At 39.3% G+C, this 17,955-nt stretch overlaps 1 protein-coding gene across 4 annotated transcripts in view; it reads left to right on the forward strand.

Annotated features, from left to right (window-relative positions):
- Positions 1-7,051: 7,051 nt before the first annotated feature.
- The window catches only part of PPM1L (protein phosphatase, Mg2+/Mn2+ dependent 1L), a 287,755-nt gene continuing 276,851 nt past the window's right edge, over positions 7,052-17,955 (forward strand). Inside the window, exon 1 of one of the 4 annotated variants that reach the window (XM_063085941.1) lies at positions 7,052-7,459. In XM_063085941.1, coding sequence (XP_062942011.1) covers positions 7,061-7,459 — 399 coding nt within the window. In that variant the 5' untranslated portion in view covers positions 7,052-7,060. Of the gene's footprint in view, positions 7,460-16,932; positions 16,996-17,955 lie in introns of those variants that run through there. The other 3 variants (XM_063085967.1, XM_063085948.1, XM_063085962.1) reach the window with 3 other exon arrangements.

Raw genomic sequence — 17,955 nt, forward strand, 5'->3', positions numbered from 1 at the left:
CAACTATTTTCAATAAAAACTAAAAAAAACCAAAAAATAAAAAAAGACCATAGTGTGTTTCTGGTGAAAATGTAAACTAGTGCAGCTGCTGGGGAACACAGTATGGTGGTTGCTCAAAAAATTAAACACAGATGCAGAAATTCCACTTCTCAGTATGAATCTCACAGAATTGAAAGCAGGGACTCAGACACTTGTATACCAATGTTCATTGCAGCATTATTCATAATAGCTAAAAAGTGGAAACAATTCAAATGGCCACCAATGGATAAACGGATAAACAAACAAGGTGTGTACATACAATGGAATATTATTCAGGTTTAAAAAGGAACAAAATTCTGATGCATGCTACACATGAATGAACCTTAAAAATAGTATGCTAAGTGAAAGGAGCCAGATGCAAAAAGACATATCGTATGATTCCACTTATATGAGATACCTACAATAGGCAAATTCATAGAGACAAAATAAATAAAGTATAATAGTGGTTACCAGGGGCTGGTAGGGAGGTGGGGTGCAAACAGGGAGTGATTGTTTAATGGGTAGAGTTTCCGTTTGGGATGATGAAAAGTTCTGGAGATGGATAATGGTGATGGTTGCACTATTATAATATTATGAATAAACTTAATGCCACTGAATTGAACACTTAAAAATGGTAAATTTTATGTCATGTATATTTTGCCACAATAAAAAAACCAGTAAATTTTATGTTATGTATATTTACCTCAATGAAAACAAAAATTTTTAAAAAGAGCACACATCTACCCTCCATACTCTGCCAAAGAGCAGAAAAAAAAAAAAAACCTAAAAGAACAGAGAATGCTATGAAAATGGAACATATGATTTACCTTTACTTCTACATAAGCTTAGGTCACATTATTATTATTATTATCATAGCAATCTTTACCTGACATATCATATATGGGAATCAACCCTCAAGTTATATCCTTTGTGATCAAAGATTTTCTGGTAGGCCTATCAAGCATCCCAGCAAGAGGAAAAAACCAGAAAGGTTTTGTGAATAATCTTATATTCGAACTACTCAGACTCCTAAATGTAGTCTTTCTACTAGTGCCCCCAACATAAAACAAATGTTTTCAATGGAAAACTGAAGTGAATCCAAAATATTCTCAGGGTGCTTGGAGAAACCATCAGAAAAATCAGGGTAAAAGAATAGGATATTAACATTAATCTACATTGGTATAATGCAAATGGACATCAGGATTGAATTAACTTCAACAATTCTCCAGGGCCCTATTCTTATTGTTCTGCTAGACTATCAAACAGAATTAGTTGTGTTCTTGAGTCTGACAATTTTTTTAAAAAATTGCTCTAAAGAAAAAAAAAAAAAATCCCTACCTCCTATAGGAAGAGAAACTAAATTTTATCTTCCAACCCATGTTATTTCTTGTCAACACTGGATCCGTTACAAAACAATTATTCAATTATTTACAATTCTTCACTTTATAAATTGGCTATAATATTGATATATGTTAATTAGGATATAAAAATTTAGGAAAAGCTTTAGATTAACATTAGAATTTAGAAAGCCAGTTGGGAGATTATTAGAGAGAAGCCTAGGGCAATTAGATGAAGGATTCTTAGGGAAAGTATGGTTTATATAAACAGAATTGCTGCAATGATTTAAAAATTTTATTCAGAAATCAAGTATCTTTGATATATCTCTGTAATTAATATAAAAACTTAGGTGCAGAAAATGACCTTGTGCTTTTGGAGGACAGTGAAATAAAATCATATTGCACCCCAACATAATTGATGGCTGTCACATTAGTTCATTTGACAGAACACCTGAGATAGTACAATAAGTCCAAACTGATATGCTATCACACTTATTTAAAATGACGAATTTCTTCCCTTAGTTGTACTATTACAACATTCATTTTTCATTTAAAATGCATTTAAAACTGAAGATTTATTGTTACATTTTGCATCTTAGAAAGATTTTTTGAGAAGCACTGAGACTTAATATGGTTTAATAGTCATGATCATTATTAACCATTTACTAAAAGAACTAGTATTGAAAATCATTTTTAAGATAGAATTTATATGGTCCCTTAACACTGAGAAGCCTTGATTACACTGTTGGTGGGAGTGTAAATGGGAACAATGTATTTTCAAAAACAAATTTTCCCTAAATTATGAAGTTGAACATTTTCACTCTGTACTATCCAGCAATTTCACTGCTAGGTATATACCCTGGAGAAACTTTTGCATATGAGAATCAAAAGATAGTACAAAAATAATTCATGAGATTATTGATCACAACAGCAAAAAACTGGAAATTTAAACATTCATAGGAGATGGATACATGAATTATGTAACAGTCACACAATGGAATATTATGTAGCAGTGAAAATAACTGAATTACAGCTATGTGTAACAACATGGGCGGATGTAGAAATATAATAGTGAGTGAAAAACAAGTACTGGAGGACTATATCACAATTTTTATAAAGTTCAAAACCAAGCAAAACTAAAAAATATATTACCTAGGAATGTAGACATTTATGATGAAGTTTTTTTTTTAAAGACAAGGAGATGATAAAACACAAAATTCAGGATAGTGGGTTACCTGTGGAGGACAGGCAGGAGATGGGATAGGGAAAGAACACCTAGGCTGGCACAAAGATATTAGTCACAGTCCAGTTTTTCAGTTGGGTGGTGGGTTCATGGGTATAGTACTCATGGTTGTCATGCTTTATAACAATGCTGTACTTCCATGCACTCTTTTATATGTATAATTTAAAAGGTTATTCATATATAGAGTATATTGGTAGGATATTAGTAAAAGAGTCCTATTCATAGTCAGCACATATTTGTATGCATATGGCAGGAACTATTTAAAAATACAACTCAAACTGATACAAATTGGGAAATTTAAAAATGGACAGAGAATTTCTATATGTACAAAAGTTTCATTTAAAGTTTACTTCAGGGGATTTTTATCACATTCAACATTCAGAGGCTCAGCTGATAAGTCACTTTACATTTGATTTTTATAACTTTATAGGAGGTGTCAAAAACAAAAATTTGAGCGTACTTCAAAAAGTTCATGGAAAGATTTGCATTATCTTTTAATTATATTTTTCCATGAACTTTTTGAAGTACCCTCATAGATGAGGACATCATGAAATAACATTATACTGGAAAATAGATGTATTGCTTATCAAACTGTTTCAAAGATTTCTTAAACCTAAGAGATACAACTCAAAGATTTTTCTGAGAATAAATTACTTTTAAAAGCTATATATTTATGTTCTTTATATACTTGCAAGGCTGACTAGATATAATTGCGTGGTAGAAAATGGTAATTACCTGGAAACTATTTTGTCACTATTGTATCTCACGAACACCTAGTATTCCCATTAGCTCTTTGTTCATTTCCATGTCACTTGTAATGGTAAGTTTTTTTTTTTTTTTTTTTTTTTTGGTGGCTGGCTGGTAGAGGGATTGAACCCTGGATTTTGGTGTTATCAGCACCACTCTAATCAACTGAGCTAACTGGCCATCCCTGTGGTAAAGTATCTGTATAATGCACATTTTATGATCCCTCTTGGCCCCCTGCGAAATTTAGACACTATTTCATTCTAGCAACAGATCTTTTAGGCTTTTATATAGAGACTAAGAACAATTTACTTGCATCTGTCTTCTGCCCCGCAGGTATTCTCAATGGATGAGGTGAATACTCATATCACAGCTCTTGTCCCAAAGGCTAAAATCAGAATTGTAAATAAGTACCATGTGTTCTTTTTGAGATTTCTATAACAGATCTATTGAAATGTAGAACAGGTAAATATAAAAATTAGACCAATGATCTCTGTGTCACTGGGCAATCAATGGATGTTGGAGTACTGAGGTGATCAGAAGAACTGAGTGTGTTTCCAACTTCTTATTTGCTGAATTGTGATACTCATTTAACATCTTTGTGCCTCACTTTCCTCGTATTTATAAACAGGATAATACTTTCTCTATCTTCCTCAGAGGATTGTTATAAGAATGGAAATAGGGAGGGAGGTTTTGGTGATGGGGAGCAATAATCAGCTACAACGTATATCGACAAAATAAAATTAAAAAAAAAAAAGAATGGAAATAACTTGCTATACATGAAAAACCTTTGTAATCTTAAGGAATATGCAAATGTTAGTCTCTAGAAGAAAGTCTTTTTTATTTTTCTAGTATATTAAAATCCACAGTACACTATAACAAAAACTTTATTTAGGTATTTTTGAAAATTGCCATGAAAACTACATGAATTTCTTAATAGAAATAGGAAAATGCCAATAAGTTCTGCTTGAAAAATTATTTTATTGATTTTAGCACAGATGAACTACTTAGATGTAAACGTCAAAGCATATCTTCTGTGGGCTATCTAGCTTTATTAACTAATTCATCAAGTCTTACTATTTAACCTCCAGAAAGACCAGTATGGTAATCTCTTTTCTTCACTTAGGTATGGAAAAAACAAAAGTCATGCCTCTCATGAGTGTCTATTTTGCTGTCATCAATACAGGAATGTTGTGGACAAGCTGGATGGGCCTCCGGGTTTGGAATTTTTATTGCTACTCCAGGGCCTAGTTTTTACTTGTAGTTCTGGAATCTTTATCAGCTTATCTTCAAGTTGCCTTTGCCATAGAGCAACAGATTCATGTACAGAAGACTGATAATGCACTCAAAAGCGATCTAATCTGCAGTAATATTGGGAAACTTATCTTCATAACAACACTAATGCATTACCTTTCTTTATAGTTCCTAAAGGCTTTTGAATTCAACATCTCATTTTACAACCTCTTGACTATTGAACAAAATGACTTGTTATTTTATAATGTTTTATTTTCTCTGTCAGGTGGAAAATACCAAAAAGTGCAAACCAGAATAGGCCATATTCAACTTGTCAAAAATTACATACCCGTCAACAGTTGTTCATATTTCCTGTCTTTTCTATGCATGTTTATATTATTGAGATCACATAGTATATACCATTTACATGTTTAAGTTTTCTTTTTTCTGGTTATGATGAAAATCTATGTCCTGCAGAAAAGCTGTGGAAAAAAGACAAAGTCTCAAGTAGAAAATGAAAACCACATATCTACTACCGTAGTTAACTATTCTAAACATTCTGGTGTATTTCCCTCCATTACTTCTTTTTATTTTTTATTTTTAATAAAGCAATCGGGGTCATACCAAGGCAGAAGTGCTGGGGAGTGAGAGGGGACAGACACTGGCTTGGCTGGGGTCGGGCAGCGGCCTGGAAGAAGCAGATCAGCACTCTTCCTCCCGGACAGGGGTATCGAGAGTGAATATTTTCCTTTAAAGCTCACTTGTTTCCGTATTCTAAGCTGACTCGTACATTCTCCTTTTCACGTACTGATTCTCATCTTCAAGGCCCAGCGACACCTGCCCATATTTCAAGTTATCCCTGCCGGCTTCTGGAAGCCCGCACTCTCCTGTGCGGCCATTCGCCTCAGCTTATCGAAAGACTCCCGCCCCCGCTGCTGCGATGATTCAGGAGACGGTGGGAGGCCGCTACTTCGAAGCTCCAAAGGGACCTTCAAACCTGAATGTTACAGTCAGAGCCCTTGCCCCGCGGCAGGGTCAGGAGCGCCCCGAGGCCACACTCGGAAGCTCCGTGTCTCCCCGAGGAAGGGTTGCGACCAGGGAAGGCCTTCGTGGCTGCTGAGTCCTCAGAGAGGGCAACCCTTCCTCGTCCATCTCGTGGTTATGGTCAGAGCGCACTTCCATGTGGCTCCGAGTCCCCCATTCTGCTGTTTTCGGGTGGGAGAAGGTTAGCAGGCCTCGGGCTCGCTCTCAGCCTCTCGGGAGATCAGGGCAAGCCTCTCGTACGACCGCCAAGGCGGTGGCCCACGGCCGGATGCTCCCCGTCTCGCTTTGCGAGCCGGAATAAGTACGTCCCTTCTCGCTTGCCTTACGCCTGGCGAGGCGGAGACCGCACTATCGTGCAGCGTGCCGGAGGGGGGAACGCTCACGTGCGGCTCTCTGCTTCTCCGCTTGCAGCAGACACTCTCAGGAAACCTGCCCTAAGACTGCCAGGGTCAGTATTATATTGTCCTGGGAACGCGCAGAGGAGACAGAGACGCCCGTCTGCAAGAGCTAGGCAGCGGACGGGCCTCTTCGCTCCCCCTGGTTCGTCTAGATCTCCCTGCGCTGCAAGCGAGCGCCAGCCGCGGCCGAACTCCCTCAGCCTCTGACGGCTGGGTGGGAGCGTCTCGGATGCTCGAGTCCCGGCTCAAGGGGCGGGGCGAGCGCGCGCGGGGCGGGGCGAGCGCGAGCCGGGGAGCTTGGAGGGAGCGCGCGAGCGAAGACGAGCGGAGCCGGGAGGTGCCGGGGACAGGCAGGCAGAGCCGGGCCGGCAGCCTGCGGCTCAGCGCCGATTGTGCCGCAGGCTCCACGTACTCCCGCCTCTGCCCAGGCTCCCGCAAAACTTTTATTCTCTGGGGCCCCCACGGGTGTGTGAAGGAATCGGAGCGGTCGGCCGTCTCCGCGCTCCCCTTCAGCGGCGACCGAGGGAACGTGCATCCCTCTCCCGCCGGGCTCTCGAGCCCTGCGCCTCCTCACCTGCTGATCGCTCCCCGGAGCCTCGAGGGGGCACCCCCGGAGGGGCCGCGCGGGCGTCGGCGTCCCGGAACTCTCCAGCTCTCCGCGGTGGACTTGCCCGAGGCAACTTTAACTTGATTCCTCTCACCCAAGCGGGGCACCCGCGGCTGCAGCTGTGGCGGCTCCTGCCGCTGCCGCCGCCGCCGCAGCGGTCTTACAAAGGGGCGCAGGGAGGAGAGGCGGCGCGGCCGGCAGGGACGGGCCTCCGGGCCGCCAAGGCGGGGAGACAAAAGGGAAACTGCCTGTGTTCGCAGTGCTCGCTCGGAGCAGCCTACTTGTCCGCCTCCCGCCCGGCTCCGTGCGCCTCCTCCCCCCAGTCTCGGCCGCTGCTCCGCCTCTCTCCCCGCGGGCTGTCCCCGCAGTGCTCCGGGACCCGGCGAGCCTTCCGGGCGCGCGTCGCTGCTGGTGGTTGGGGCTTTAGCGATAATAAATGATAGAGGATACAATGACTTTGCTGTCTCTGCTGGGTCGCATCATGCGCTACTTCTTGCTGAGACCCGAGACGCTTTTCCTACTGTGCATCAGCTTGGCGCTGTGGAGTTACTTCTTCCACACCGACGAGGTGAAGACCATCGTCAAGTCCAGCCGGGACGCCGTGAAGATGGTGAAGGGCAAGGTGGCCGAAATCATGCAGAACGATCGGCTCGGTGGGCTTGACGTGCTGGAGGCCGAGTTTTCCAAGACCTGGGAGTTCAAGAGCCACAACGTGGCCGTGTACTCCATCCAGGGCCGGAGAGACCACATGGAGGACCGCTTCGAAGTTCTTACGGATCTAGCCAACAAGACGCACCCGTCCATCTTCGGGATCTTCGACGGGCACGGGGGCGAGGTAGGAGTTCCTCGGGGCTGTGTGTGTGTGTGTGTGTGTGTGTGTGTGTGTGTGTGTGTGTGTGTGTGTGTGTAAACAAAAGGATGTCGTGTGCGCGGTGGGACCTGGGTGCGAGGGGCGTGGTGATGACCTGGTGCCCAGCTGGCCAAATGCAGCTCAAGTTCACAAAAACACTGCTAGGTCCAGGCCGCGTGGGGCTGAGGGTCCAATTTAGCGGAGAGAGGTCATTCACAGCATATTCCGTGCCCTTTAATATGAGGTGCCCTAAGGCCGAACCCAGCAAATGACTGTGCTAGTTTTGCGGGGGAGAATTAGTAGTATCTCCAGTGAACTTTGGCCCCGGGCCTCAGTGCACCTGTTCTAGGGTTTGAGGCTGAACTAGGCACAAAGAAGGGAGACTATCTTTGATGCCCCGTTAGGGAGAGACTAAATCTGCAGAGCAGAGTGGGGCTCAAAGAGGGTGAAGGAAAGCTATGGCTCCTTCCCAACGCCTTCGCTCTAGAGAGGAACCCAAGGGGCAGCTCTGCGATTCTTCCCAACTCCATCAACTTTGCGAGTGCAGCCGGGCCAGTTGACAGGAGTGCCTTGTTTTTAGGCCGCTTGTTTTTAGTTGGATCGCGTCGCGGAACTGAGATGCCCTTGGCCTCTGCAGAGGTGGCCGTGCCTGCAGAGGAAGAGGTACCCCGTCTTCACCCCTGCACCCTGGCTGGAATGGGAGCGCAGACGTCTCTGTTTCTAGACTCCTTTGTTTAGGGTTCATCTGGGAGCAGAAGATGGGGCTAGAGGCCGGTTCAGGTCCCTCTCCCACATTTCTGCGGCTCCGGGTTGCGCGCTGGGTCTCAGGTTTCCTGGAGGTCAGGCGAGGGTTGGTTCTGGTTGGCTCTGGTCACCGGGCCAGGCAAAGTGAGTGGTAAATGTGGCTCCAGCGCTATACTCCAAAGAGCACCACGCCAGTCATTCCATCTGTTGCATTTTGGCAGTTTGTAACAATTTCATTGCGGCATACCCCCCCCCCCCTTTTTTTTCTTGTTGGCAGCATACTTTTTTACTTTTACTGGTACCCTTCTTACTCTCATCATTCCCTTCCCCCCACACTCCCATCCAACTTACCCCTAACTCTCTTCTCTGCTCTCTGGTCTGTGGGTGTGCTGTAGGGAACTGTAGAAAATGTCACTCTCTTTCAAGCACTTGCTTCTTCGGCCTTTGTTTTGGGTGAACATTAAGAAAGCTTTCACTTGGTTATCTTATCTGCATTCTCCACCCACCACTCTGCTAATCTTTCCATGATACTGTGTCTACCTGCCTTGTAGAACCAACTTTGCCAAGAATGACAAACTTAGTAGGGAAAATTATTTGGTAGAACTGAAATCAGTTTTTATTTTCTATCCACCCTAGCCCTTTTTATATTGTCTTTCAGAGTGAAATTTTCTCACTGGTTGTAATTTTGTAGCCTCTTGTGTAGCGAGGAGTTCTTCCCTCGCACAGTTAGGTGAAAGATGTCAAGTTAATCCAGGAAAGAGACTTCCTTGCGGAATACTTGGGCAAAAACGTACCTGAATGATGAGGTTGTTAGTATAATAACTGATTTGTTTTCTTGGCTTGAGTGAAAATGTCTGTATTTTCATTTTCCATCATTGTTGACTGATGATAATCTACTTCTGGTCTAAAAAATAATTTAAATAATTTAAAGGTCTGGATGTAATATTAATGTTGTGAAACTTTGGGCTCTGGTTGTCTGGTTATGATGTGTTGGCATGTTTTGAGCCTGCACGTGTAAGTGATTGGATAGTTTAAAAAATTTTGATATTCCAAAGCCTGAAAGTTGCAGACCCAAATAGGTTTCAGGTTGAAAATTTCCAGTAGTATCTTGTGGTAAATGTACCATTCAGAAAAGGGATGTGATAAATGCTTTTATTTTACCAGAGTATTTTACATGTACATGGCTTTTCATTAAATTTTTGAAGTAATAAATGAAAAGATCTTTGTTAGCCAAACCATGAGATGCATTTCATCATGCCTTACATTAGAAAGCTTGCTGTTTGCAAAATAATTAATATCAGTACCCTTAAAAATAGAATAATTGTTCCCTCTATAACCTCCTACTGTGTACAGCCATTTTTTTGTTTTTGGCTTTGTTTTAGGGCAAAATAAGGAAAGTGCTATAAAAGGAGTCATTTAATTGCTATTGGGAATGTGATAATAACAAATAATGGCAGGTAGTTTCTCTTTTGCTTTTTCTTTATATATCATCTAGAGAAAATCCCACCGTCTAATTCTTGTCTTTTGTGTTGTTTAGCTCCTTTAGCTAAACACCTTTAGCACCTCACCAGAGGGGGGTGCTACTGTTTGATTTTGGTATAGATGATATTTATCTCCTTTCAGAAAAGAGGAAGTTTTTTTCTGAACTCTATTATTTATCTATATGCTGTTTTTGAGGATTTTAACTTTTTCCAAATAATTTACACTTGATATGATAGGCCATAAAAAACCAGGGCCTGTCTACAATAGTGCTTTTCATATCCAGAAGGGACCTTGTATAGCCTTGTATGTTCATTTCATTCTTGTATATCCATTTTATCCCATTTTTTAGATGAGATGCCGATTGCTGGAGAGGTTGTGACCTTCCTAAGGCTACATGCCTAGTTCAAGGTCTTTGGTTTGTTGATCTTTAAGTTAAACCACTGGACAAATTGCTTTGCATATTTACCTAGATAGATAGCACCCTGAAGATATGGTGTGCTTAGGGTGTTATGGGGACACAGAAGAGGAACATTTAGATCAGACTCAGAGGGGAGAAGTCCAGGGGAAAACACTTTGAAGGCATCATTTACTGCAGTATTGAAAGTGTACGCTTCAGCTTTAAATCTGGCTTTGAATTTCTGGTGTGCCTTATACTAGCTGTGACCTTGGCCAAATTGCTTAAGCAGCTTGATCTGGGAGTTTATTATCTAAAAAATAGAGATAAATAATGCATGCAAGTTGCACCATCATCAGTTGTATTATGCTCTACTTAGAGAAGTACTCAGTGAAGAGGAAGATGTGAAAGAAGAAAGCTCAGGGACCATGAAGTCTGTTGGAGTGGCATTATCCAAGGGAGAGAGACTATATCTGTGGGAGCCACAACTTTGATTACGAGAAAGATGTGTTTTGGGCAAGGATAATTCATTAGGTATCTTCTAAGCTCTCTATCTCTCTTTGTCTAACTTATGGTGAACTTCTGATTACTAATTCAGGATTCTAGGTCTCTGGACACTGAGAGAGTAGCATCTTGGCTTCAGGTGCACATTTTCTGATTGGTGAAAAGGAATATTCTCTATAATTAATAAATTGGTATTCTGATTTGTACTTCAGCCTCTTATGAATTGGGTTAGCTTGAGTTAGTTCTCTTGAGCCTATTCAACTGCAGATTCTTTGACAAAGATATATCTCTGTATTTGTTATGCTGAGGACCAGATTCGATGGCTGTGACTTTTTCTAGTTATATGAGATCTCAGAGAGCCTTGTCTTGATTGTCCTACAGGCTACCTTCCTCACTTGAGGTTCTTGGATCCCTGAGACATCCTATCCACGATACTATGGGTGGATGGTTGACTGTGTGTGTGTGTGTGTGTGTGTGTGTGTGTGTGTGTGTGTGTGTGTGTGTCCGATGCTATGGCAGTGATTGTTTTGTTGTATAACATAAGATTAAAACAACAAAAAGGTAAAAAAAAAAAAAGCTCTAATAATGTTAATTGATGTGGAAAGGTTGTTTTTACAGTTTAAAAATAATGTTTATCTAGGAAAATGGTTGTTTTTGTGCTTATCTGTAATTTTTATCCACAGGCAATAGGTGGGTTTTTGTTTGTTTTTACTTTTTATGCTATCTGAAAGAAATATAACCAGTCCTTTGAGGAAGCTTTGTCAGAGTTCATGGCTGAAACCTATCAAGGAAAATGGATTGTTATGTGCTCCATATGCTTATGGACAGTATCATATTAAAGGTCATATATATCTTGACAGTTGACACACAGCTTGGCCAGTGGTTAAAACTTAAGAGTTCCGTATTTCACATCAGAGAGAAACTGTACTCCAGGTGCTTGTCAGGGGCTGCAGTCTTCAGGCTCAGAACTTCTCAGAAACTCAGAAGAGAAACTGCTTATGGAGGGCTGCCTGAAGGATATAAACAGTTTGGTTCTTTAGATCAGTGGTTCTTAACTTTTCTTGAGTCATGCTTCCCTTTGAGAATGTTATGAAACTTACAGATGTATCCTCCAGAAAAATAGACATGCACATCAAATTTTATTATAATTTCAAAGACAAGCGGACACATGAAGCTTCTGGATTTCAGGTTAGTCTGGATAGAATAAAATCTGTTTCTGATGAATCTAGATATGCAAGGAACTGTTTACCTGGACCCATCGTTGGCCCTCCTGCCTTGGTATCTGTTATGTGCATTTATTGATTTGTGGGCTGTCATTTGCCTGTGAGGGTTGTTATGAAGAATGTCTTCCAAAGCTCTCTGACAAATCAACTGCAAGGATGTTGTTGAGAACTTTATTTGTCACATTATGTAGTATCCTCTTTATGAGGACCAAGGGAGAAATAGCAGTCTAATACTTTTTTGTTTTTATCTTAAAGATGCTAAGTCATATAACTGATTGGGTCATCCTGTATTTGTTGACTGCTAGAAGTGTTAAAGAGCTAAACTTCTGACCTACCTCTAGTAAAGCTGTAGACTTTTATGGACTACATTTATTTGGTATGTGAGCCTCACTCCCAGGACAGCTTATCTTTCCTACATTCAATTTTCCTTTGTCCCATTTTTCTCTTTCTCCTTTAGATATGTTATTTTATCTTGTTGTAGTTTATATATTTATGTAAGTTTCATTGGATCCTTCTGAAATAAGATATAGTTCCTAATAAAAAAAATTGTGAGTAGTACAGTGAATGATCTGCTTTTCAAACATTACAGCTGCTGTTAGTAAATGTTTGACTCCCACATTAGGATGTACAAGAGGCCTAGGGATTTAGTGTGGAAAACTGCCTTATGGTTTAAGAGAAAATTCAGATTTTATTTTCGTTTATAATGTCACATTAAAATTTCAGCAAAAATAAAAAAAGTGGTGTTTTGTTGTTGTTGTTGTTGTTTTCTTTCAGTGAAACCTCCTCTCCTGTGCTTAGGAACCTCATTATAGGTGAATGTAGGAGCCTGATGGCTGACCTTGGAGCATCTTTCTAACAGGTTGTGAAGAAATTCAGCTCAATTACACTAACATTTTCTGTGTACTCTGCTACATGTGGAAAACAGTGTTATGCTCTGTGTGATGTCCCAAGATGAATCAGCACATTCTGTGCCCTCAGGGAGCATTCGATCTGCTTGGAGAGATGAGCTTTTTAAAAATAGCAGAGCTACAAGTTGCGTACCTCCTATAAGTGTGCAATGGCCTGATTGAGGCAGCATGGGAAATCTTGGATAATTTTGAAAAAGAACTGACATGGGATAGTATTCTAGCATTTCAGTAGATAGATTGGGTGGAAGGAGGAGGGGAAGATGACATGACAAGTGGGAGAAAAAGTATGGAAATGGTACAGAGGAAGTAACATGCAGATACGTTTGGAAGATAGGCAGGTAACCCCATTTATTTAGAGAAGGCTTTCCCGAACAGCAGTCATTTTAGAAGCCCATTCATTAGTTTTTCCATATTTGAGTACCCTCTATGTTTTGATATACTCAATATTGTTTTTAGATTAACTTTTTTTTTTAAGTTGAGTATATTTAATTGAAAAAGAAACTTTGTATCAGCACTGTGAGTGGAAAATCCATGAAATGAAATTCTTGGCCTTCGACCTTCTAAGAAGTTGTCTCCATCTTGGTGGAGTAGAATGCTTCTAAAAAGATTCCTTTCCTAATCTCTGGTTGCCTCTAGAGTGCCTCTGTCCTTCTCCCCTTGCTTTTTATGAGCAGAAAGGTGGCTTTTAAAATTTAATAGCTAGATATAATTTGAAGCAGGACAGGCTGCTGCTCCATTTGCAGGTGGAGGATATCTCTGGTGATGCTGCCCTTTGAGGAACCCTGGTTTGGAGTATCTCTTTCCACTGTGACTTATGGATAGAGAAGATTTTATGTATAACACACCTATTTGGGGAACTCAGAGCTATGGGCAGTTCCCAGTGTTCTAGTATAAATTCCATCCCTCTTTCCAATGCAGGTAAATGAGAAGACATTATAGAAATAAACTTGAATTCTTTCTAGCTTAGTTTTAAAAAGTAAATAATTGACAAGTTGTTTTTTTACTTGAACCATTATTGGCCACAAATTGTTTGTGACATGCTTATAATGACAAAATATATTAGCATTCTGGGACATTAAAGAGACTTGGACTGGGGTTTAGGATATAAACATGTGAGAGTAGGAGATGCTGCTGGAACTGTTAACAATCTTGTTCCTCTATATAGAGCATTGATTGGAACGAACAAGATAGAATGATCGGGGAGGGTCAGGTGGGAAGTCTGGGCCAAAGCAGTGAAGGTAAAACCCAGGGATGTGGATCATTGCTGAAAGAGAGGGAGAGGATGGATTGGATACTCTCGGAGGTGATAAGACTGCTGTAAGTGTTCCCAGTGTGGCACTATCAACATGGAAGAGGTGGCTGGATGGAAGAGCAAATTTGGAAAATAGTGAGTTTGGCTATACATTTGTTTCCTTTCTCCCTTAAGTTTAGACATTTTCTGGGATTCATAAAATGCTTGTTGACTGTTTAGCTCCCCAATTGTAGTGCATTGTTTCTGTTATACTTTGTCTAAATGGAAATATTTTAAAACAATGAAATTATACATTATATATAATATCTGATTTATTCAAATGGGTAAGCGTTTATTATCATTTTACTTCCTTACCAGGAAATAGCTTAGGTTTTGTTGCAAGGTATAGCTTTTCCAAGACTGAAAACAGCACTGTGTCTTCAGTTCTCTTAAATGATTTCCTTATCCTGATGGTGATTTTAAAATTAAAATTTCTATTTTGATCTTTAACCATTTCAGGAATATATTTTTGTGATTTTTATTTTTATTATTGTTTTAGTGATCTTACTTAATGAATATTAAAATAAGTCTGCAACAAGTTAAACATATTTAAAAATAAATTAATTAAAAAATTATAAACGAGATATGACTGCATGATATTATAGGAAGAAAAAAAACAGTCACTCCAAATCTCATTACCCGGTCATATGTACTGTTACAATTTTGGTATATTACTTGCTGACCTTTTTTAATGTGCATTTTAAATATAATTTTATATAGTTATAACAATGTACATATAGTTTTACATTTTTTTTACTTTGTATATCCTATCAACACACTGTCATTTGCTCTATAATTCTTTATTATATTTCTAATATATTTTTTAGTGATTGAGTAATATTATATTGAACAACTATTTGATAATTACTCAACTGCTTCCTTATTGGTTTACATTTAGGTTGCTCTAACTTTTCACCATTGTAAATAACATTATAGTAAATATTTTTGTGCTTCTACTGTGTTTGGATTGTTTCTCCAAGGTGGATTTCCAGAAGTGGGATTGGATCAAAGGAGGAATAAAGAAACTACCATATTGGCAATAATAATATTGGCTGATATTTATTGAGTATGTATAATATGTCAGGCAGTGTTTAAAATACTTTATGTATGTTTTCTAATTTCAATTTTCATAAGGATTTATTAGGTAGGTACTATATTACCCTCATTTTATAGATGTAGAATTTAAGGCACTGAGAAGTTGAGTAATTTGCCCATGGTCACTTATAGCTCGTAGGTGGTGATACTAGAATCTGAAGCCAAGATTCAGACTTCGAGCTATTTGTCTCCAAAGCCTGGGTTATCAGTTTCTGGTTGAAGCTCTACAAATCTCATAATTTGGGTAATGAAGTACTGATAGCATCATTATGTGAACACCGCCTTATCTTCTCATTTTGCTCAGTAGGACTTCAGGTTTCTGTAGGACTTTAGGTTTCTGGTATGACTCTGAGGGTTGTGTCATTGTGACATGTGGTGGTGTTCTTGAAAACTCTATGCTGCAAACCGTGGTAGGTGGATCTTATGATTACCTAGGAAAGTTCTGTAGTTACAAAAGGATTGGGGTGAGAAGACAGAGCAGGTGATGCCTCACATTCAAACAGCCATTCTCATCACCCCCCATCTTTGCTGGCAGAATCTCTATTCCACTGCAGAGAATCCGTAATATTGTTGCCTGTTGGCTCATGAAAGGCTTGCATAGAAGTTATAGTGGCATTAGCATACCCAGTCACAATCAACAAAGATGATTTATGTTTTATTTTACTTTAAAGTACCAATGGTTTGACTTTAGGATATGTAGGTGTGTGTATGTATTTGCATAATTTTCTCTTTATACTGACGCGCTAGTGTTTTTATTTTTTTAGGACCAAAGTAATTTCCTTATATATGTTATTATTAATTTTAAACAGCAAAATATTGTTTTCTTGTTTGTGTATAATACTGAATTGGTATATTTAATTTGAGTGGATGTTAGTCCTGTGTTGTCATTCTAGACGGCTACTTAATATATTGTTCTCTTAGGCAGCCTAAAGTCAACCCCAAGCTTTGGTAACGGCTAGTTATAATCTGTTTTTAATATAAATCTTCAAAAGCAAAGTTTAAATAAATAAAGGAAGCCATCATTTTTAAAGTAGGCAATGGAACTATAATACCTTTTATAGCTTTCTTTTATAGTTATAGGCTCTCCTTTGAAAAGTACAAAGTAGTAAATATTCATGCAGATAAAAATCATCCATATTGATAAACTGATATCCTTTCAATACAATTGAAGTCTGCTACAAAAGTGAGGATAAAATACTTCTGAAAAATGAATCTAAAGACTTGATCACTTGATCTCTCTGGAGATATTTTGTCCCTTCCTTCCTTTTTCTCTCTCTCTGTTTCTCTCTCTCTCTTTTGTTCTTTCTAGGATAGGGCCCAATTTAATGGAACCTTACCTGCCTCCAACTTCTCTACAATGAAGGGAGGGTTTTGGTAGTAGAATCTGTTAAGAATGAGACCTAACTTACTTTCCTCCATTCCTAGAAGATAAGGGAGCTCCTGTCTGCTTCTGGGCATGGGGCTCCTGAAGTTAAGTTTGGAGCCATTGCATACAATAGTGCAAGATGTACACTGTACATTGATAACAGAGAGACACCATTTTCTAGTGGTGCGAAAGAACTGTCTGCTCCCCAAGCCAGGCATCTGGTTTTCAGTAGCTTGGAAACTTTTCTGGTTTGTACAAAGGTAAAAGGCACCACAACAGCAGGCTTTATTTCTGAGGCTCACAGTCTTTTTACCATACCATTCATCATTATTGCCCTCCTTGTCCTGTTCCTGTGTGAGCGGCTGGCAGATGATCTGTGTGTCTTAGTTGCTAAATCAAAGACCAGTTGTCCATGCACATCATGTCAGCAAACCTTGTGACTTCCCCGAAGAAGAGAACACTTATTTGCATTTGCTTTTCAACATTAATATTCCAGGTTTTGGTCATTATAAACGTGAGTGGGGATTTAATAGTCTATAATAGTAAGTCTTAAATATTTCAAATTTTTAATAGGAGATTCTGTATTTGACACTACTCTTGGACAGCAAAGTTTTTAATCTAAAACATGTTTTTATAAAAAAATATATTTGTTCTTTTAGTTATGGAATTGCCATAGGGCAGAAACTTTTGATAAGTATATACTCTTTCTTTTTAATCTAGCAGTGCTTTCATTTATCTTTTTAATTAAATGAATTAACTTTCAGTTAAATCAGTCACTGGACATTTTCTGGTCAAACCTCTTACTGACACTGTCAGGATTTTATGGAAATTAAGACATAGTAGGAACTTTGATCATACTGTTTATCTTTTTGCCCCCTAAAATAATGAATTTTCTATAACTGGTTTGCATAGGTATATGATAATATGACTATTCCATAGTTTGGGATTAAGAAGTTTTTACTTCTCTTTTATTTTCACACTGAGAAGTTTTTCTAAATTTCTGTTTAGAAAGAAGATGATTTTTCTCTTTAGATGGGTCTGGCAGGGATTTTGAATTGTCATATAATCCAAATATAGTGTCTGATGCTTTACAGGCACGTGGAATATCTATTTTTAAAGACTTTTATCAAGGAGATGCCACATTGTCTTTGGAGAATTTTTTCTCTATAATCTTTTCTCCAGAAATTTTATATTTATATTGTACTAGGTCCTTCTGGTTTAAGCCCATTTCTAGTAGCCTGGCTTTAACAGAGAGAGATAAATTAAGCTGAGGTTGTTGCCATTTTTAAGTCAGTAAGACTATTATAATTAAAAATTCCACTCCCCTTATTAAATAATTATATCAATTTAGGGGAGAAGTACTCATCTCAAGAAAAGGAGGTGCCAAGTAATTTCTACCCAAGACAGAATAGTTTCCAGATGATCAATAGTAGCTCTTCTTTGTAAAGAGCTAGCTTGGCAAATAAAGGAAATG

The sequence above is a fragment of the Cynocephalus volans genome, chromosome 1 (assembly GCF_027409185.1).
Source record: "Cynocephalus volans isolate mCynVol1 chromosome 1, mCynVol1.pri, whole genome shotgun sequence".
NCBI lineage: Eukaryota > Metazoa > Chordata > Mammalia > Dermoptera > Cynocephalidae > Cynocephalus > Cynocephalus volans.